Genomic DNA, 23,946 nt, shown 5'->3' with positions numbered 1-23,946 from the left:
TCCCATGGACAGAGAAGCCCAACAGGCTACAGTCCATGGGGTCACAAAAAAGCCAAACAAAACTTAGCAACTAAACAACAACCTGACAGGCACTATTCTAAGTTCCTAGAATATATCAGTGAGCAAAAATAGACAAAAACCTTTGCCCTTGTGGAGGTTAAATTCTACCACGGGGAGACAAGGATAGGAGTATAGGATGAAGAGGATATTGGGCTACAGTTTTAAATAGGGTAGTGAAAGTTTTGTGTATTGTGAAGGAGACATTTGGACTTAAAATGGGTAAAGGAATGAATTACTTTGTTTTTTTATTCTTTTCCATTATGGTTTATTATAGGATACTGAATATAGTTCTCTGCGCTATATAGTAGGACATTGTCCATTCTTGGTATAGTTTCCATCTGCTAAATCCTAAACTCTCAATCCAGTCCTCCCCCACTCCCTCCTCTTGGCAACCACAAATTTGTTCTCTGTATCTGTGAGTCTGTTGTTAATGTATTTTTAAGAATTTTTTTCACCTATGTTAAATGAGAGCAGTTATCTTGTATTTTCTTTGTTTGTAGCACTCTTGCCAGGCTTTAAGTGTCAAAGTTACTATGGTTTTATAAAAAGAAATGGGAAATGTTCACTCTTTTTCTGTTATCCCAAAAAGTTTGTGTAAGACTGACATTATTTCTTACTTAAATGATTGAAAGAATGTAATAGTGAAGCTATCTGGGCCTGAGGTTTTCTTTGCAGTAATATTTTTGATTATACAGAACTATTCAGATGTTCTGTCTCTTACTTAGCTTTGGTAAACTGTATTCTTTTTCTGAGAAATTGGTCTGTTTTTTCCAAATAATTTATTAGGCTAAAGTTGTTCATAAGATTTACATGTTAATTTTTTATTCTTAAGATACGTACTGATGTCCCTTTTTCATTCCTAACATGGGTCTTTTGTCTTTTATCTTTTTTATCATTCTTGCTAAAATTCTTCTAATCTTTTAAAAAATGCAGTTTGGGGCTTTATTTCTCCATGAATATCTGTTTTCTATTACATTGGCTTTCCCCCTTATTTTTATATTTCTTTAGATTTTCTTTAAATTTAATTTTTGTTCTTTTTGTAGCTTCTTGAAATGGGAACTTATATTACTATGTCCCTTGGGAATTAAAAAATCACTCAAGAAGAAACTTATTAAGGATAAATATCCAGAAATATTCTTAACTTTTAGTGGATTCTCTGGCTTTACACTTGAGAAAAAAAGGAGGAATTTGTTCTTGTTTTATCAAGCAGCATGTTGATGAATGAAGAGAAAGGCTCACAATAAAAATTTCTTTGGCCTATATACCACTATTCTTCTTATTTAAGTAGAAGCTAAAAACAGGCAGACAGTTTATCTTGGTACTGCAATACATGGAGCATAGAAAAATAAAGAATTTCCTCAGAGAGTATATTTTAGATCCCCTATAATACTCACAAAGTATCTTAAGTAACAGTCTCTGACCCAAAATATATTGCAGAATAACATCAAGGAAGAATGAACAGGGTTTTTTCCTTCCGGTTATCTGAGTTGTTCATTCCTTTACAATTTATAAAGATCATATTCACTAAACTTGTCTTGCCTTATCAAGTCTCTGTACCTCTCCTTCCTGAAATCATCCATCTTATTAAGATAGTTGGTTGAATGGAGGCAAAATTAATGGAAAAGAGAATAGAATGGAAATACATTTAGTTTAGCCATACTAGTCTATTCATTTGTATATTTCCATTCATACTTTCTGTCAAAAATCATTCAGGGTTATTGGAATTCTTGGAAGATGGCAGCACTTATAGCATGGTTTCTGAATTTCCCCTAATCCTTAGTAGAATAACTAGGATAACATAACCAAAAGCGCTCGGGTAACAAAACTAGTTGGTCAGAGACACTAGGGACAGACTATCAACAGTTCCCTGATAGCTCAGCTCGTCAAGAATCCACCTGCAGTGCACGAGACCCCGGTTTGATTCCTGGGTCAGGAATATCCCTTGGAGAAGGGATAGGCTACCCACTCTAGTATTCTTGGGCTTCCCTTGTGGCTCAGCTGGTCAAGAATCCACCTGCAATGCAGGAGACCCCAGTTTGATTTCTGGGTCGGTAAGATCCCCTGGAGAAGGGATAGGCTACCCACTCTAGTATTCTTGGGCTTCCCTTGTGGCTCAGCTGGTAAAGAATCCACCTGCAATGCAGGAGACCTGGGTTCGATCCCTGGGTTGAGAAGATTCCCTGGGGAAGGGAAAGGCTACCCACTCCAGTATTCTGGCCTGGAGAATTTCTTGGACTATATAGTCCATGGGGTTGCAAAGAGCTGGACACGACTGAACGACTTTCACTTTCTTCTTCTATAAACAGCTCTAAGATTTGTGTAGCATTGGCATCTCTGTAGGAGGAGGCAGAAGGAAGCACTAGTGAGTCTGTCTGACCTGAGACTGGCAGAAGCCTAAAATTGCCCCCAGGTGAAGAGTATAGGGGGTTCATGGTAAGGTTCTCTAGAGCTGGCTGGAGCTCTTGAGTTCCAAAGTGAGCCAAAATTCTCTTTCCAGTACAAAACCTCACACTGAGAGAAATCTGCAGAAAATTTGATCAAAGTTAAGCAGGACAAGGAAAATGAAGACAAAAGGAAAGAAACCAGATAAGAGTGGAAGAGGGGACCAGAACCAAGTGATCTTGAAAGTATCCTAGGGCCAGATTTTTAATTAATTCATAAAAACAACAGAAAAGAGAGTCATATACCCAAAACTCTATCCTGATTCACATGTCTGTCTGAAAAATTCAAGAACATTAATTTCATGTAAAGATGAGTAACAGGAAGGATTATGGTTAAACCTATACAAAATTACTATAATTTAGAATTTTATTTTTATCTTATGATATCCAGAAGCTATATTAATGCTTAAAATAATAAAATCATGCTAGTATTTTTATAGGTCTTGATAGGATTGTATTAACTTAGTATTAGTACCTGTTTCACTGCAATTTTACCAATTTTGATAATTTTGTTATCCCAAGGGAATTAGCTTAAAATCTTGCTCATTGTTGTGTTAATGTGCATTTTTCTTAAATGGTTATGAATGCTGATTTTTTTTTCAAGTAGTGATATGACATTGCTAATATTTATGTGTATATATGTAAATAAACTCCTAAACACCTGTGTTGTTTCAAATACTAATTGTTGTCTGTGCGTAATAATGGTCTATGCATCCATTGGACCTTAATGTTTTTTAACATATGACATCATATAAAGAAAGTTATAATTTCTCTATAGTATGATAAATGCCATATTCAGAATAATTTTCCAAAGAACATTTAAATTTAAATCTTGACCACTGTTACATTTCTAGAAAGTTAGTTATAATATCCTGAAGGTAATTTTTTTCATCATTATAAGAACCATTATTTTCTGTAATTGCTAAGACGGGAAACATAGCCAATTATAGTACACCATCAGTTTTAAAACTTATCCATAATTTTATGTATATTTATAATTTTAAGAGAAGCTAAGATGAAAAAACCTAGATTTATGTAGTTTATCTTTCTTGAGGAACTTTAAAGTATTACTGTTATGAAAAACAACCAGCAGTATTTTCATGGTGAAGTTTTTTTTTAAGGTGCTCTTAATGACAGGTAATAGCTAAGGTGAGATTAATATTCTTACTTTTGTATGTGAAAATGAATAACTTCATGTTTCAGGGAAAAAATTACAGTGACTACCTTAAAAGGATTATTAGGAAAGTGTTCTTTTTAAGGGCTTAGAACTATCTTGTTGTTCTACTTGATTAAACTGTGTAGTAAACATAATAAATCAGCCTCAATGTTAATGAGTTACATGTTTATTTAACTTTTGAAGTTTCCTTTTGAACTGATAAAGTATTTAAGAATCTTTTAAATATACACTTGAGATAGAATGAAGTTTTAATTCAGAATATTTGGTAAGAGTTTCTAAAGTAGCTTAGAGAGGTAGTATAGTGTAATAGAAAGAGTATAGTCTTTGGATACCACAAGATCTTGGTTTGGAACTCAGTTCTGCACTTACTTGGAGAAGGCAATGGCACCCCACTCCAGTACTCTTGTCTGGAGAATCCCATGGATGGAGGAGCCTGGTGGGCTGCAGTCCATGGGGTCGCTAAGAGTTAGACATGACTGAGCGACTTCACTTTCACTTTCACTTTCTGCCCTTACTGTATGGCCTTGGGTATTTCACCTCTCTTCAGTTTTCTAATGTGTAAAATGGAGGTGCATTTTATCAAATATAAGGCAGTCGTTTATTCAGTTTTTAACATTTATAAATTATGGTTATGTTTTAAAATGGATGGTGTACTATAATTGGCTGTATTTTCTGTCTTAGCATTACAGAAAATAATGGTTCTTATAATGATGTCTTAGATTAAATGAGATACAGTAAAAGTATCAGTTTTATAGAATTGTTTTGAAGTTGGAATTAGATAATATATAAAAGTGCAAAGCACATGGAAGATACTCCTTAAGTCCTAGTTTCCTTTTTTCTTTTTCTTCATGACAGTGTTACTAGTTGGTTGGTTTGGGGATTTGTTGTTTTACAAGGTGAATCAGAATTTTAAAGCTATTAGATAAAGATTCATGGTTCCATGTTGTTTGTCATCACATCAAAATATCTTATACCTGTGTTGCTGAGACATTTTCACTTTGGGGAAATGGCCATTTTGTGACTAATAATAATAATAATAATTTATATCAGTTAACACTTATGTAGTGTCTGCTTTGTGCTGGACACTGTTCTGTTTTACATATATATTTTAAATCTTGAAAACACCCAAATGAGATAGATACTATTACTTTTATTTTTGTAAATGAGGAAACTGAGGCAGAGAGGTTAATACTGAAATTCCTATAGCTGGTCTTATAAACAAAAGAAGCAAACTGGTAGAAACCAAGAAAGGTAGCGCATGAAATCAGGAAACCTTCTTCTTGTACAAATTAGCCTGATAATTTTTGGAATAGTTATTTTTCAGATAGCAAAGAAAGTTTCACAGGGTTTTAAATCTTCACCCAGCAACTGTCTAAGGTAGAATCTGAATAAGTGATAAAGATTCGGCCTACAACTTATCCTTTCCCCTTTGAGTGAAGGAGCATTTCAGTGTCTCAAATAATATAGTCTGAGGCAATAGAAGAATTGGCAAATTTTATCCTATTGGCTGCCAAATTGGAGTCTCTTTCTTTAACTGCTGATGCAACATAAAAATAACTTAATGGATTTTGAGTAGAGAGAAATGGAATAAACTTCTTAAGCCTCTATGAGAAGCATTTCATTGGAGTGGAAATTAAGAGGGTAAAGTAGCCAGAGTTTAGCCCATCTTATAGATGAAGTGGATGGAGAAGAAAACTAATGCTGCTTTGGCAGCTTTATTCTGAATTCAATCTGATAATGGCAGATTATTTTTAAAATATTATTTTTGCCTAAAATATAATTTTCCACCCCACCCTCCAAAAATCGTCACAAGCATTCTATATGCTTTGTGCAGTTGCGTCAGAAAAAAGAATTAATCCCAGGAATAAACCGATTTAGAATGCACTATAGTCAAATTTATAGAATCAGTTTTTTCCCCTAAAGATTTTAATTAAAACTATGTTATGCTTTATGTACAAAGTATTCATTATACCTTTGTTTATCAATGAGAAAGTGAAAATATCTAAATAGACAGTTGTCAGATAATGGTTAAGTAAATTATGGTACATTACTTCATGGAATATTACGCTGTTCTTTAATGCTTTGGGGACTTCTGCTCTTGGGCATGGTGGTGTAATAGGGACAAGATTTACCCTTTTGCCTAAAACAGGAAGAAAACAAGACACAATAGTCGAAATAATGATTTCCAGACATTGCACTGAAAGTAGTGTGAAACTTATGAGAGGAGAGAAAGTAAGGCCTACAATTTCCTCACGTAATTGTTTGGAAGCAATTTCGCAGGGAGGGGGTATCCAGAAGAGGTTGGCCACCTTGCAAACTTGAGCAGGAATGAATATACAGGGCCAAATACTAGATAAGATGTTCTCACATGGAAAGGGAGAGATCCAGAGATCTACAGAGGGGTCACTCTGGCTGAATACTAATCTGTGTATATGTGAGAGGAAACTAACAGGCTGGAGAGTGAAGTACAAGAAAGCAGCAAGCTGAACAATTCCTGGAGTTGACATATAACTGAGACTATTCTGTTTCTTATTGGTCAAAGTAGAAAGCAAATGTAATACATGGGGCATATGATAGAGGTCTCCAAAGGATTTCATTTCAGTGCAGGGGTTAAATTAAGCTCTAGATTAAAGGCTGCTCTTCCCTTGCCTTAACAAAGCTTAAAAATGAGCCTTGAAATGATCAAATTGATTCCATGTAACTGAATTAATGCCCACACAAAGTCTAAAAGAATTTAAAGGAACATGACAGAATCTAGCAAGCAAGAGTGCAGAATTTACAATACCTATCTTACAGCAAAAGTCTTTCAAGCATGCAAAAGTAGAAGGAAAATATCCGTAAGCAGGAGAAAAGCCTGTCAGTGAAAGCAGACACAGAAAAGATAGAGATGAAAAACAGCAGTTATAAATATGTTCTATATATTCAAGAAAATAGAGGAAACATGAACACAATGGCGAGAGAGATGGAAGATACAAAAAGACCCAAATGAATCTTCTAGAGATGAGGATTAATATTTGAATGAAAAATACATTGGAAAGACTAAGCAATTAGACATTGCATAAAAACAGGTCAGTGAACATGAAGATACAGGAAATGAAACATAAAAATGAAGAACAGAGCATAAAAGGCCGAACAAATATAAATATAATTGGAATTCCAGAAAGAGAAAGAGAAAACAGAAAAAAAAATGTAATAAGTAATGGTTGAAATTTTTGAACATTTGATGAAATCATAAACCAGAGCTTTTTAGTCTTACTGACATTTGGGGCCAAGTAATTCTTTGCTATGGAGGGCTCAGCAATTCTGCTCCTATTATATGAACCCCCAAAAGAATTTAAAACGGATACTGAAATAGTTGTACACAAATGTTCATAGCACCATAATAGCCAAAAGGTACAGGTAATCCAAGTGTCCATCAACTGATAAATGGATATAGAATATATACATATACATTAGAGTCAGCCATAGAAAGGGATAAAATATTGATATATGCTCTAATGTAGATGAGCATCAAAAACATTATGCTGAATTAAAGAAGCCAGACCCAAAAGATCACATATAGTGTGATTCCATTTACATGAAGTATCCAGAATGGGTCAATGAAGCTGATTGGTGGTTGCCAGGGTTCGGAGGAAGATGAATGAAAGTGATTGCTTAATAGGCTCAACCGGAAATGTTTTGAAACTAAATAGAGGTGGTGTTGCACAACATGGTGAATGTGTTATGCTAAATGCCACTAAATTGTATATATTTTAAAGATTGCATTTATTTTTGGCCACACTGGGTCCTTGTTGTTTTGTGTGGGCTTTCTCTAGTTGCAGCAAGTAGGGGCTCCTCTTAGTTGCGGTGCTTCTAAACCATTGTGGTGGCTTCTCATTGCTCTCTAGTTGCTGAGCACAGGCTCTAGGCGTGTGGGCTTCAGCAGTTGAGGCACACAGGGTCAGTAGTGGTGATGCAACGGTTTAGCTTTCCTGTGGCATGTGGAATCTTCCTGGACCAGGTAGATTCTTATCCACTGTACCACCAGGGAAGTCCTCAATTGTATATTTTTAAATAGCTTATTTTGTGTTACGTGAATCTCATGTCAGTACCAAAAAGAAGAAAAAATAAAGACTTTTGAGACAAATAAAAGCAGAGATAATTCATTGCTGATTGACATGCACTACAATAAAGGAACTTCTTCAGGCAAAAGGAAAAGCATATCAGATAGAAACTTTTTTTCATTCTAAAATTTCTTCAGAAGATAATTGAACTTCTAGTTTCAGCCCTGACATTTGAAGAGCTTGGAAATCATCTCTCCTGTCTTCAACAACAAAAATATGACCAAACTGCAAATCGTGGACTTTCTTAGATTCATCTGAGATTTGAGCTCACAGGGCAAAGTTCCACTCCCCAAATGTGGACAGGTGGATACACAGAATCACGCAAGACCTACTCGTTAGGAACAAAAGCTGTTTGAACCATAATTGATGAATTGTTGCAGGCTGGGTGTGGACTAGCTCAAAAGCTAAAAACTATCAGGGCCTCAGGCTTAGGAGGTGCTAGCCCACCCTCCTCCAGTTTTCATGGGTTTTTGACCCTCAGGGCCCACCACATTTTATGGTGAAGACGGGAGAAAAATCTTGTTTTCACACAGAGGAGAATATAGTTAACACTGTTGAACTTTATACATAAAAATGGTTAAAAGGGTAACTTACTTATTTTTATGTTTTACAAAAACTAGAATTGTTGTTTTAAGAAATGGGCTATCAAACCATGAAAAGACATGAAAGAACTTAAAATGCATATTGCCAGGTGAAAGAAAAGATTACATACTATATGATTGCAACTATATGATGTTCTAGAAAAGGTAAAATTATGAGGACAGTAAAAAGATCAGTAACTGCCAAGGCTTCAGAGGGAGAGAGGGATGAATAACGGGAGCATAGGAATTTTATGGCAATTAAACTATTCTGAATTATATTATAATATAGATGCATGTCATTATACATTTGACAAACCCATATACAACAAAGAGTGAGCTCTAATGTAAACTATGGATTTTAAGTAATGAAGTAAAAGGCTCAGTTGTGTCTGACTCTTTGTGACCCCATGGACTATACAGTCCATGGAATTCTCCAGGCCAGAATACTACAGTGGGTTGTCATTTCCTCCTCCAGGGGATCTTCCCAACCCAGGAATCAAACCCAGGTCTCCTACACTGCAGGCGAATTCTTTACCAGCTGAGCACAAGGGGAAGCCCCTTATTATTTTAACTTTTTATTTAACTTATTTTTTTATTTTAACTGATAACAATGTATTAAAATTGACCCATCTTTCATAACAAATGTACTCCACTAATGTAAGATGTTAATAATAGGGGAAAATTGGGGAGAGAACTATATGGAACTCTCTGTACCTGCTGCTTATTTTTCTATAACTATGTAAAATAGAAACATACTGATCCTTTTCCAATACCATATAATCCCTAATTACTGGTATGTATTTTTACAGCAAATAATTGCCAAGCAAACCATGGGTATCTATTCTAATTTGCCTGCATTAAGAGTTTCAGTGAATTGACAGATAAAAACTGTGATTGTATTGTGAACAACTGTGTGTTTTTGCTTCTAGTCTTGCCCCCTAAAATTCATAATTACCTCTAGCAAAGGACATAAAAACCTAAGTTCTCTAACATTTTAAGCATACCTTCACCACAGGGGCGTTGCAATAGCTGTTCACTATTCTTGGAACAGTTTCCCCTAGATAACTGCCGGGCCCACTTGTTTACTTCCTTTATGTCTTTATTGAAATGACCTTCTCAGTGAGGCCTTCCCAGACCATCTTATTTAAAATTCTATCTATCTTCCCCACACTAATTTTTTTTCTATAGCACTCATCACTTTTTAATATTAGAAAACTTTTAAATTTTCTGTCTCACTCAGACATGACATGATTTTGGTGTGTTTATTTTGTACCCTGCAACTTTTCTAGATTCATTTATTACATCTAACAGGTTTTTTTGCTGGAGGGAGTATATGTTTAAGGTATTCTGTATGTAAGATCATGAAAGAGATGGGAATACAGACCACCTGACCTGCCTCTTGAAAAACCTATATGCAGGTCAGGAAGCAACAGTTAGAACTGGACATGGAACAAGAGACTGGTTCCAAATAGAAAAAAAGAGTACGTCTCGAGGCTGTATATTGTCACCTTGCTTATTTAACTTATATGCAGAGTACATCATGAGAAATGCTGGGCTGGAGAAAGCACAAGCTGGAATCAAGATTGCCAGGAGAAATATCAGTAACCTCAGATGCAGATGACACCACCCTTATGGCAGAAAGTGAAGAAGAACTAAAGAGCCTCTTGATGAAAGTGAAAGAGGAGAGTGAAAAAGTTGGCTTAAAGCTCAACATTCTTAGGAAACTAAGATCATGGCATCCAGTCCCATTAGTTCAGTTCAGTTTAGTCCAGTCACTCAGTCGTGTCCGACTCTTTGTGACCCCATGAATCGCAGCATGCCAGCCCTCCCTGTCCATCACCAACTCCCAGAGTTCACTCAGACTTGCGTCCATCAAGTCAGTGATGCCATTCAGCCATCTCATCCTTTGTCGTCCCCTTCTCCTGCCCGCAATCCCTCCCAGCATCAGAGACTTTTCCAGTGAGTCAACTCTTCGCATGAGGTGGCCAAAGTACTGGGTTTCAGCTTTAGCATCATTCCTTCCAAAGAAATCTCAGGGTTGATTTCCTTCAGAATGGACTGGTTGGATCTCCTTGCAGTCCAAGGCTTCATGGCAAATAGATGGGGAAACAGTGGCTGACTTTATTTTTCTGGGCTCCAAAATCACTGCAGATGGTGATTGCAGCCATGAAATTAAAAGACGCTTACTCCTTGGAAAGAAAGTTATGACCAACCTAGACAGCATATTAAAAAGCAGAGACATTACTTTGTCAACAAAGGTCCGTCTAGTCAAGGCTATGGTTTTCCAGTGGTCATGTATGGATGTAAGAGTTGGACTATAAAGAAACTGAGCACCAAAGAAGTGATGCTTCTGACCTGTGGTGTTGGAGACGACTCTTGAGAGTCCCTTGGACTGCAAGGAGATCCAACCAGTCCATCCTAAAGGAGATAAGTCCTGGGTGTTCATTGGAAGGACTGATGTTGAAGCTGAAACTCCAATACTTTGGCCACCTGATGCAAACAGCTGACTTATTTGAAAAGACCCTGATGCTGGCAAAGATTGAGGGTGGGGGGAGAAGGGGACGACAGAGGATGAGATGGCTGGATGGCATCACCAACTCAATGGACGTGAGTCTGAGTGAACTCCAGGAGTTGGTGATGCACAGGGAGGCCTGGTGTGCTGCGGTTCACAGGATCTCAAAGAATCGGACATGACTGAGTGACTGAACTCAACTGAACTGAACAGTGTCTTTTACAGAACAGACATGTTAAATTACACTCTATACTTAATTCTGTCTCTTTTTCCTTTGGTATCCAATTTTCTCATTTCCAATTTTGTTATTCATTTAGCAAGCATCTAAATATGTTTCAACTTCATTCTTCTAATGGAGTATGTATTTAGAATGTAATTCGATTAAATAAATTCTCCCTTTGGATTATACTGTTTTAGTATAAGGGAAAACATTCTCTATCCTGAAAATTCTGTGCAGCATTTATTCTCCGAAAATGATTCTCAGAGAAGAGAGGGAACTGGAATTTGCTTTGTGCTTTTTTTTTTTTTTTTTTTTTTTTGCCAGCATCAGGCTATTGTACTTTATATACTTTATTATTTAATTAGGATGGTAGTTGTTGTTTATGATACTATACTTTTGTTTCTGTCCTAAGTTAATAACTGACACTTTCATCTCAACAATTTCCACCATGTCTTAAAAGTTTAGTTTCCCTAATGATGTTAAGAACTGACAGAATACGCTGCCTCCAGGATCTTTTTTTCAGTGCTGGATTCACAGACCAAAAGAAACAAACACGTTAAAAGTAACAGCAATAAAGCAAAACCCCTTCTTTAAAGTAAGGCGGGGAGGGAAACATGTATAGGGTAGTCTATATTTTTCAGAGGCAAAACTATTTTTATAGTCAAATTAAATAATAAAAGTATTTAATTTTAACTCTAAGATGATCCTTTTGTTCAGAGTTTTAATTTTTGTTAGGTCTCCTGCCTAAAAACTATAAATATTGGAAAAGATGTGGGCTTTAGAACAGGTTGTAGTTTGATCTTTCAGACAATAATATTACAACATCCAAGTTCACTCCTTCCACATACATGTTTTCAGTTCAGTTCAGTTGCTCAGTCGAGTCCGACTCTCTGTGACCCCATGAACCACAGCACGCCAGGCCTCCCTGTCCATCACCAACTCCCGGAGTTCACCCAAACCCATGTCTGTTGAGTCAGTGATGCCATCCAGCCATCTCATCCTCGGTCATCCCCTTCTCCTCCTGCCCCCAATCCCTCCCAGCATCAGGGTCTTTTCCAATGAGTCAGCTCTTCGCATGAGGTGGCCAAAGTATTGGAGTTTCAGCTTCAGCATCAGTCCTTCCAATGAACACCCAGGACTTATCTCCTTTAAGATGGACTGGTTGGATCTCCTTGCAGTCCAAGGGACTCTCAGGAATCTTCTCTAACACCACAGTTCAGAAGCATCAGTTCTTCTGTGCTCAGCTTTCTTTATACATGTTTTGGAAGAATCTTATTTTCAAGTTTATCTTAACTTTCTGCTTCTTGAGAACACAGAGAAACAGAGCCTACTAAAACTTGATTTCGGAAAGTGTTTCCATATGTTTACTATTTTCTTTCTTTAGATCTCAACCTCCTTTCCGCTCTCCCTTCTAGCCACCTAAAAATATTTTCTTTATTTTTTATGGTTAAATTTTAACTTTTATTCCAGCTTAGTTTCTTATTTGGGAACTTTCATTTTGTTACTTTAGATGTGATTTTGCTGATCACTTCAGGTCTGGTATTTATGTTTCATATTTTTTGTCATTTTTCCACACTGAATGCCTGTGTTTTTTTATAGTGGAAATAGCTAACGTAATCAGCTAGGGGAATGGCTTTTAGGTGGCTCCAGAAGGCAGTAGTGGAATAACCTTAGCTTGCTAGAGGGTATTCGTTCTGCTGATGTGACGACCTAAACATCCTCTTGCCTTTGTGATGCTCTCCTAAAATTGTCACTTAGGGACTTGGAGAAATGATGGATCATCAAATACTTAGTGTTCCTTAGCAAAGTATTATTTTTTAACTGCTGTAAATGTACACTGCTTTAATTCACATGTCTTTTTTCTACCTCTCTCCCCTTCTCCTGCCTACAGTCACCAGAGAAGAAAGGAAAAGAAGCAAATACGGTTTTTGGTGGGCCAGTTGTTAGTTCTCTGTATCACGAAGAAATCATCAGGTAAGTTCTCTTCTTGTCTTTAATAATAGGAGTATGTACATATATGTGTGTGTGTATATATGTGTGTGTGTGTGTTCATTTAATCCTTAAAACTCTCATTTGAAGAACTTTTTCTTAACATGAAACTGATTTGGTGGTATCTCTAGAAGGATAATAAATAGCAGGAAATAAATTTTTATGTGTATAATTTTAAAAATCTGTGTCTGAATCAGTGTCAAATAATAACCTTTCTCCCACATAAGTAATTCACAGGGCAAGGTTTTGTGTCTCAAATCTAAAGCTATGGATTTTGGTTGTTGTTCATATTAGTTTTCCTCAAAATAGCATTATTTCTGTTGAATACTTTAATTTTTGTAGTTTATTTACTCTAGTTTTAAGTTAAAAATCATTTTGGAGTGTAAAATGGCACACTATGGAGAACAGTAGGAAGGATCCTCAGAAAATTAAATAAAGAAGTACCATATGATCCAGCAATTATTGCTGACTCTGTAGCCACAAGGATTGAAAACTGAATTTTAGAGATATATTTGCATACCCATGTTCATAACAGCACTGTTCACAATAGCAGAAGATAGAAGGCACCTAATTGTCCATTGATGATGAATGGATACAAAAATGTGGTATTGCATATGATGGAATATTATTCAGCCTTAAAAAGGAAGGAAAATCTGACACATGCTAGAACATGGATGAACCTTGAGGTCACTGTGCTAAGTGAAGTAAGCCAGTCACAAAAGAATAAATACTGTGTGATTCCACTATATGAGGTATCAAGAGTGGTCAGATCCATAGAATCATGGTTGTCAGGAGCTGGAGGGTGTCAAAAATGTGGAGTTGTTTAATGAGTGTAGAGTTTTAGTTTTGCAAGATAAAAAACTTTTGGACACTGGTTGCACAACCGTGTGAATACACTTAACACTACTAAGCTGTACACTTAGAGATGGTAAAGATGATAAATTTGTATTATTTAACAAAGGTTTTGAATTTTATGTGTTATGTGTGAAATTTCTTGGACAATCATTTTCTTTGCTACTGCTAAGTCACTACAGTCATGTCCGACTCTGTGCGACCCCAGAGACAGCAGCCCATCAGGCTCCCTCGTCCCTGGGATTCTCCAGGCAAGAACACTGGAGTGGGTTGCCATTTCCCTCTCCAATGCATAAAAGTGAAAAGTGAAAGTGAAGTCACTCAGTCATGTCCAACTCTTAGCGACCCCATGGACTGCAGCCTACCAGGCTCCTCCATCCATGCGAGTTTCCAGGCAAGAGTACTGGAGTGGGGTGCCGTTGCCTTCTCATTTTCTTTAAACGCTGTAAATCAGGAAAAGGATTTGGTCCTGCTTTAAAGCAGGTGACGTAGTCTTCTAAGATTGTTGCTTTACAAGCAAGAACACGAAATTGGAACTTCTGATGCTCTTACCCTTTCTGCATTATCTGAACTTTACTTTTCTTACTTATTAACGTGAAATAAATGAGCTGTAATTTTCACGTGGAAATTGAGTTTGCCTAAATTGAAGGGAAATATCTATCTTCAGAGAATGAAGAGGAAATTGTACCAAAATTTTTTTAAATATGAATTTATTTATTTTAATTGGAGGTTAATTACTGTACAGTATTGTATTGGTTTTGCCATACATCAACATGAATCCACCACAGGTATACACGTGTTCCCCATCCTGAAGCCCCCTCCCTCCTCCCTCCCCGTACCATCCCTCTGGGTCATCCCAGTGCACCAGCCCCAAGCATCCAGTATCATGCATCGAACCTGGACTGGCGATTCATTTCATATATGATATTATACATGTTTCAATGCCATTCTCCCAAATCATCCCACCCTCTCCCTCTCCCACAGAGTCCAAAAGACTGTTCATCTGTGTCTCTTTTGCTGTCTCGCATACAGGGTTATCGTTACCATCTTTCTAAATGCTTCACTCTTTCAAAAGAGTTGTTGACATTATTCACCACATAAGGAAGTAACAATAAGAATTCCCAGGTAGCATTCTAGAAGGAAAGCTATTGATACCCCTATGAATCAAAAACTTTAATGACCAAATTCAAAACCAGGGGTCCTGTCTTTAATATATTTGCATAGCAAGCACATTGTTTTTACTTAGACTAAATGTTTGTTTGGGATGAGATAGTGGAAGCCTGATGGAGATTTGAGGGGGATAAAGATGACCTTTTAAGAATGCTACTGACCTGGAGTACGTTTGCCACCATGATTCCTTTGAGGTACCATGAGGACACTGAGAAGCCCCTCCAATTTTGAAGAAGCACAGTTGAAGAAAACATTTTCCGAGTTTAACTCCTTCTTTCCCTTAACCCTTATGGATTCAGAACATGTTTTGGGGGTTCTTAATTTGTATATTCTGTACTTAGAGCTTCTTAAAAAATGGCATATTAGAACCTTAATCCTACTAATCAAAGTTTATTAAATGTTCAAATTAAGTCAGTTAATCCTGAAGAGTCATTTTTCTAGGAGGGATGGTTAGTCATTCTTTCTCTGTGTGAGCATAGTCTTTTGTTCACACCTTTGTTGTAGCATTTATGACATTACGCCACATTGGATTATACTTTAAAAAAATTTATCCTTTCTGCTGGACTTTCAGTCTTCAGAGAGCATGCATACTCTTTTATCCATCTGGGTATTCTCAGTAACTGGGGAAGTTCCAAGAACTTAGTAGGTACAGGGTAGAATTGTCCAGAGCCTGGGAAGCATCCACAGCTACTTTCCCCATGGAGCTGAGAGTTTGGTGACTGTACTAGCACCCATCATAAAGCGCAGAGCTGCTGGTTTGGTTTCCTGTGACATGCCCATCCTCACCTCTTCTTCTAAAGAAATGTACAGGCCACTTTCCTAGTTAGATAATAAAATGGATATCGTTTCTAAACTTTGTTTGTTTTTTTTTTTTTAAGTCACTATATTTAACTTTCTAATAATGTCAATCACTTATCTATAAATAGTGATTTTTATTTTGTATACTGATTTCCTTAAGGGCTCCCAGACTCTAGTATTTTTCAAAATGACACATTGAATACAGTTTCTTTCATAATATCTAGTGACATGACTGATCACAGTAGCTCTGCAGAACAGAAAGCAAATCAAATGTACTCCAATTGATGTGAGAGTAGATATATGGGTAATTAGAATATTCCTAAGATAGAGTTAAACTGAACTGGAAAAGTTAACCTACCTGCCTATCCTCTACCTAATTCTTGCAGAAGTCACTCTTAGATTTAAGTCAGTATTTAGAATTTTGATCATGAGAAGCAATGATAAAATAATGTAGCTTTATTTTCAAAAAGTAGAAATTTTAATTCAGCTTAGCACACATCTATTATATGAGTCTAAATGAGACAAAACATTGTGGGTATTTGTGCTGCTTAGCTTCTTCATTTTTGAATAGTTTGTTTTTGGTATTTTTTGGTATCTACATGTGAGTATGTTTAATAAACCTTATTGATTAATTGAGTGAAATATGAGCCTCTGTTATTGGCAAAACTTTTAGTCTGGCCTTATTTCATTGTTATCTAAGTATTAGTCTTTTTATGATAGGATTTAAATCTTTGTATTCTAGAACATATTGTTAAGATACAAAAAAATAAGGAATATGAGTGTGAGAGAGCCATTGAAAGCCTTCCTTTTAATTACAAACAGTAATTTTGTTACTACTACAGCAGATCAGAAATCACAGAAACTAGTCATATTCTGATTTTAGGGAATTTATCCTGTAATGTAACAGAATTCCAGTATAACAAAGTAGATTATGATAAAAACTACTGTATACTAAAACATTGGGTTACTCCATTAAAGGACTAGAGTAGTCCTTGTTGCTTCTTCAGTATAAGAATGCAGTTGCTTTCTTTGATTTCTTTCATCAGTGTTTTATAGTTTTCTATACGTAGGTCTTTTGTTTCTTTAGGTCGACTTATTCCTAAGTGTTTTATTCTTTTCATCACAGTGGTGAATGGAATTGCTTCCTTGATTTTCCTCCTGTTTTCTCATTGTTAGTGTATAGGAATGCAAGGGATTTTGGTGTATTAATTTTATATCCTGTAACTTTACTATATTCATTGATTAGCTCTAGTAATTTTCTGGTAGTGTCTTCAGGATTTTCTATGTAGAGGATCATGTCATCTGCAAACAGTGAGGGTTTTACTTCTTTTCCAATCTGGATTCCTTTTCTTTCTTTTTCTTCTCTGATTGCTGTGGCTAAAACTTCCAAAACTATGTTGAATAGTAGTGGTGAGAGTGGGCATCCTCGTCTTGTTCCTGACTTTAGGGGATATGCTTTCCATTTTTTGCCATTGAGGATAATGTTTGCTGTGGGTTTATCATATATGGCTTTTATTATGTTGAGGTATGTTCCTTCTATGCCTGCTTTCTGGAGGGTTTTCATCATAAATGGATGTTAAATTTTGTTAAAGGCTTTTTCTGTATCCATTGAGATAATCATACGGTTTTTTATCTTTCAGTTTGTTAATATGATGTATCACATTGATTGATTTGCAAATGTTGAAGAATCCTTGCATCCCTGGGATAAAGCCCTCTTGGTCATGATGTATGTTCTTTTTAATATGTTGTTGGATTCTGTTTGCTAGAATTTTGTTGAGGATTTTTGCATCTATGTTCACCAGTGATAATGACCTGTAGTTTTCTTTTTTTTATGGATCTTTGTCTTACATTGTTGGTGGGAATGCAAACTAGTACAGCCACTATGGAGAGCAGTGTGGAGATTCCTTAAAAACTGGAAACAGAACTGCCATATGACCCAGCAATCCCACTGCTGGGCATACACATCAAGGAAACCAGAACTGAAAGAGACACATGTACCCCAGTGTTCATCACAACACTGTTTATAATAGCCAGGACATGGAAGCAACCTAGATGTCCATCAGCAGATGAATGGATAAGAAAGCTGTGGTACATATACACAATGGAATATTACTCAGCTATTAAAAAGAACACATTTGAATCAGTTCTAATGAGGTGGATGAAACTGGAGCCTGTTATACAGAGTGAAGTAAGTCAGAAAGAGAAACACCAATAAAGTATATTAACACATATATATGGATTTTGAAAGATGGTAACAATGACCTTATATGCGAGACAGCAAAAGAGATACAGATATAAAGAACATACTTTTGGACTTTGTGCGAGAGGGAGGGGGTGGGATGATTTGAGAGAATAGCATTGAAACATGTGTATTACCATACTGAAACAGATCACCAGTCCAAGTTCGATGCATGAAACAGGGCACTCTAAGCCTGTGCGCTGGAACGGCCCTAAGGGACGGGATGGGGAGGGAGGCGGGAGGGGGTTCAGGATGGGGACACATGTATACCCATGGCTGATTCGTGTCAATGTATGGCAAAAACCACCACAATATTGAAAGGTAACTAGTCTCTAATTAAAATAAATACATTTTAAAAAATGCAGTTGCAACAATAAAAACAGGCTACTTGTTGAAGTTTATAGAGTCAAATTTTGCTTGTACTTTGGTGAAATTTATTATCTGGTGTTTTATTTTTCCAAGAGAAAATTGTTCTTTAATTGAGATTAATTGGTTTCTTGGCAGAATTATGTTCAACTGAGGTAAAAGTGACAGGAGGAGTCCTTTTATAGTTTTAGAAACATCAATTGATAAACTTGGATGAAAGGAAAAGCTTTCTTCTATAGAACCATTGTTTTTTTTTCTTTTGAACCATTGGTTTTTTTAAAAGAACATTAAAATATATTTTGAATGTGTTTTTGAGTACTTTAATATATAAACTTCCAATTTTTTCCCACATTTTTGAAGATTAGGAAAACCATTATCTAATGAGCCCATTTACTAAGCTTGGTCTCCAATGTTGTGGCAGTTTCCTGACGAAAATGCATTGTAGGTGATAAGTTAAGGGCCCATTTTAGTTTTATTGTAAATGTTTCTGAGCCAAGGGCCACTGGGGCCAGTTCTGAGCTTGCTCCCTGTCTGTTTTGGTTCTGACCTTTATTTCCACTCTGTCACAGAAAATTACAATATGATGTCATAGGTACAGATCTCTGGGTTAATATTCCACAGCCCTGAAACCAGTTTCTCATTCTGAAGTTAGTTCATTGTTCTGTAGTATAATGGAGGGGATATAAGGTGAGGCTAATTAAGTACAAAAAGTTATGGAACCAAATTGCTGGAATTCAAATGCTGGTTCCATCTCTTTTTAGCTCTGTGACCTTGGACAAGTTATTTATCTCTAAAGTGGGGGTGATTATACTACCTTTCTCATATGGCATTTTTGTGGATTATATGAATATTTATACAAGGCATCCTAGAATAGCATGTGGCACAAAATAGGTTACTTTGTAACTATTATTTTTATTAGTATTGTTATGAACATAGAGTCTCCCCAGGAGAGATCCAGGGCACAGGACTGATGGCAGAAGCCAAAAACACATGTCAGGACCTAACTATGGAGTCAGGTACAGGTTGTTTGCTTTTGCAGAAGAAAATGACAAGCCAGGAAGGGAGAGGTCTGTGTTTGCAACTATAGAAACAAGAGAGTAACAGGTCTTGTGACTCACGGTTGCTCTAGTCTTGAGATCAGTTGTGTTTCATTTAAACTACAGACTGGCAAAAAAAAAGCTCTGGTTAATAAGGATAAGGCTTTGCAAAGAGTCAGGTGCTTCTGCAATGCATATACTGACTCACTAACAAGTAATCACTTTCAGTGACATATAACTGAGAGGGTTTTACCTAGAAGTTAGCACATAAAGTGAGAAATTAGGGCATGGTTTAAAAATACAACAAATGAAACGTGTACAATATCCAACCCACCCTGCAATAAGATTTGATCTTCCTTGTTATATTCTGTAGTTTGATGCTACGTAATCTGTCCGAATTTTATTAATCCCACTTACACAGGCAGCCATCTGGACCTTCTCTAAGTAAGACCAGACCAGTATACAACTAAAATGATTGATGGGCTCTGGAATTGATTAGTTGTTCTGTGAGACAAATGAACTGTTTTGGCAGAAAATACCAGAGGTCACTGCAGTGGTCAAACAAAAAAGCCTGTAGAATTCTAAAGAGATGTTTTCATCATTGACTTATAAAGTTAAAATTTTTAACCTATAATAGATTCTGAAGATATTTTAGAAATATTTTTTTCATTAGTTGCTCTCTAGCCCTGATTCTAAAGTGGTAGACTGTAAGTATATATATATTAAAAAAAAAAAAAAACTAGAATAAAGGTGCTAATTTTATGCTTTAATTTTGTATTTCTGGTGAAAATATGAACTGGAATAAAACTAATGTAAAAGCCAGTCACTTATACATAGATTGTACTCTAAAATTTTCCTGAAAGAGATGTGATTGGAGAAAAAGCTACAGCATATATGGTTTTATTATAAGTGATTTATACAACCAAATAGTATGAAATTCCATGTAGTTATTTATTCAAAGCTTCACATTGTTATCAGCTTTTAACAAAATCTATTTAAGACTCTGAAGCATCCAGAGTATGCATTACACATATTTTGTACTTAAAAAGTTGAGTATTTGAATTTTTATGCTTTCAGTAGGCTACGTAACTCTGGGATAATACTGTCCCACTGATATGGCTGTTAGCACCAAAAAGATTCTCCTGGTAGTTAGTAATGAAACTCTTCCCTATTTCACTGTGTTGCCTAGGATCAACATTGTGTTAACACTTTGGTGATAGGTGATAAATTGGATGACATATGTCTTGTTACATTCTGCTTATTCTTTGAGGACTACACAAGTGTGTCTAGGCAAGTGGGCAACTCTCCCTTGAGAATGTGATTGCTCAGAATGAACTTGAGTTATGGATTTATTCAGCCTGTAAAACCTCAGCTGGCATAAATAATTGAGAAAGCAAAGGTTTGTCTGTGGTGCATACCTCAGGGACTCATGGCTCCCTTCCTCCTCTCTACCTCCCTTTCTTATGAAAATGATCCCAGTTGCACTCCTAGATAATAACACACCAAGCAATTAAAAGCCATGGGTGGCTGGAGAGAGGAGAAAAGGTTTAGTTAATGAGCTTTTCCTCTTCCAGTGCCCATGAGAGCCTCAGGAATGACAAGGCGATTAAAGCGAAGAGATAATTATAGATTATGTGAAAATGGGTCCCTTGGGACGAGCAGGTCTTGACATAAACAGTAACTGTTGTAAGAGTCTCCTGGCTCTCATATTCACCTCTTCCTTAGTGCTTTATTTAGCTCCTGTGTGCTCAGTGCCATGATGCCAACCAAGCATATAGGCAAGTCCACCTGTTTGCAGATCAACAGCCCTTTCTGAACAGGAGGTCATTAATCAACTAAAACCATCATCTTCTCGTCCTCTCCGCCTCTCTTCTTTCTTTTTCCTTCCCCATCATCCTTTCCCCCACTTTGTTCTTTTTCTGTCTCTTCCTTCTTCTAATCTTTTCCTTCTCTTTTTCTTATATCCTTATCCATATGTAGTACCTTTGAAATGCTAGGCACTTAGTCTTGCTTAAGTCTTACCAAGTTTAGTGTGTGTGTGTGTTTATGCGCGCTCACAAGTATAAAGACACATTAGTTATGGATGTACTATATCTGTTATAATAAAAGCTAGTCATATGTATTGTAGATAATATAAATAAATGTTCTCTTCTGCTAAATGCTTTACAGATATATTAAAGAAAGATATCTTAAAAGTGTTAGCAAAGATGTCAGTTTTGTGTGATGGACAAAGTCATCTTATCGTTGAATTGTTATCAGCTATTCTCTCAATGCTGAAAGCAAGCAATTTTGGTTCATTTCATTGCTTTGCAATTTATGAAGTCTTTGCTAATTGCATTGTATATATTAATAAATGCTGGTGTTTATTGAAGTTTTAATTCTGTATAAAAAAGACATTATTACATGATTTACATGGTTCTACTTTTCAATTTTTACCTAATACAAAATTTTATATCTTCATTAGATAAATATTTTTAACAGTGTATCATGTAAAGCATGCCATTCCTAGGCGTCGACATCAGTCTACCCTTTTTCTCATCTTCTAACACATCAGAAATTCTGTTTCTTCATATTCAGAATAATGCAAATTCACTGCCTCTCATTATTGCCGCTATCACACCTTTTGCATTATCACTATTCTACATCTCTTGGCCAGGACACTACAGAATGATTTGCAAACTGGATTCCTCACTTCCCTTGCTGTCTCCTCCAGATTTATAAATCAAATCTCCAATCACTTTCCTGCTTAAAACCCTTTAATGATTTCCCATAACACTTAGGATAGAATTTTAAAATCCTTAACCTGTCTTGCAGGGCCCCTCACCATCTCATCTAATGCCAATTTTCCCCTTCCCAGTTGTTCACTTTGCTCCAACCAGTTGGCCTATTTTATTTCCTTGAAGGTTCAATTAATATTTGTTGGGTGAATTGATTGAGAGTATTATATAAGAGTATGAAAAATGATCCCACTTTACAACATATGCTAAAATCTTAAGCTAGTAATAATGTCAGCTAGCATACATTGATCACTTATTATATGTTAGTAACCGTACTGCATGTGTTTTGTATATATGTTATTCCACTTAATCTTCAGAATGATCCTATGAGACGTAGGTATTGTAAATATCCCTGTTTTACAGATGAGGAAACTGAGGCTCAAAGAGGTTAGGTTACTTGCCCAAGGTCACAAGGTTAGTAATTCTGCTCTTAAGTGCTACACCGTATTGCTTCTGAGATGTTTGAGGAATCATTGTAATCTCCAATTACTGAAATTGAATTTGATAGTTGTTATTATATTAATATAGTGAGTATCTTCAGTTTACATTTTTTTAATTAAATTTCTTTTCCATTTAGTGTTTTTAAAAATGTGCTTCACTGGTATAATTAGAGACTGTACTCTTTCATTTATCAATATACTGATGATGATGTTTCCCTTAGATTAATTGTTTTTATTGATTTTAGACTTACCTTAATGGTTGAGAATGTAACTCATCTCTGTAGCCAAGAGATTCTATAGATTTTTCTGATGTGGGCACTGGTTTTAGAGGGATTGATCAGAACTGAACTACATTTTTCTTATGGACACTTAAAGTATCAGAAATTTTCAATCAACTTTTTTAGAGTTAAGCAGGTTTTAACAGGTGAAAATGCATTTTTAGTAACTAGTTGGTTTTTTTTTAATATAATTTATGCCTAAATAACCTTTCCAGTATAACAAGTTATCTATAAGAAGTACCTGGGGCATTGATCTCTTCTTTGTTATTGTTTGCTTAGAAAAATATGAGAAAAATATGTTAAAAATGTAAGTGGTTTCATTTGAAGGAACTCTCATCAACATATGTAAGATAGTAAATAGAACTTTTTATTTCTGACTTTTAACAATTTTCTGGTCCTAGGACTAAATAGGTCCCCTGGTGGCTCAGATGGTAAAGCATCTGTCTATCAATGTAGGAGACCTGGGTTCGATCCCTGGGTCAGGAACCCACTCCAGGACTCTTGCCTGGAAAATCCCATGGACGGAGGAGCCTGGTGCAGGCTACGGTCCATGGGGTCGCAAAGAGTCGGACACGACTGAGCAATTTCACTTCAGAACTAAATATACTGCATATGTAACCCAGTCAGAAAATACTTATTACTTGGTAAAAGTTATTACTTGGTGCAGTGCAGGAGACCCACGTTTGATCCCTGTATTGGGAAGATTCCCTGGAGAAGGAAATGGCAACCCACTCTAGTATTCTTGCCTGGAAAACCCCATGGACAGAGGAGCCTGACAGGCCACAGTCCATGGGGTCGCAAAGAGTCGGATATGACTGAGCGACTTCACTTTCTCTCTGTTCCTTTTATTCTGTTCTTCAAGATCCTTTAGTCACTTAGCTGGTTTGTCAGTATATTCTTCAAGCC

General features: G+C 36.3%; 1 protein-coding gene across 5 annotated transcripts in view; it reads left to right on the top strand.

Moving 5' to 3' along the window:
- The window catches only part of ACBD6 (acyl-CoA binding domain containing 6), a 204,393-nt gene that overhangs the window by 53,480 nt on the left and 126,967 nt on the right, over positions 1-23,946 (top strand). For all 5 annotated transcript variants that reach the window (XM_042229148.2, XM_004013842.5, XM_060396671.1 and 2 more), the window contains exon 4: positions 12,986-13,068. In XM_042229148.2, the coding sequence (XP_042085082.1) occupies positions 12,986-13,068 (83 nt within the window). The remainder of the gene's footprint in view (positions 1-12,985; positions 13,069-23,946) is intronic.

Source organism: Ovis aries, chromosome 12 (assembly GCF_016772045.2).
Source record: "Ovis aries strain OAR_USU_Benz2616 breed Rambouillet chromosome 12, ARS-UI_Ramb_v3.0, whole genome shotgun sequence".
NCBI classification, from domain to species: domain Eukaryota; kingdom Metazoa; phylum Chordata; class Mammalia; order Artiodactyla; family Bovidae; genus Ovis; species Ovis aries.
The sequence above is the reverse complement of the archived record's forward strand: the minus strand, read 5'-3'. Positions and strand labels throughout refer to the sequence as shown.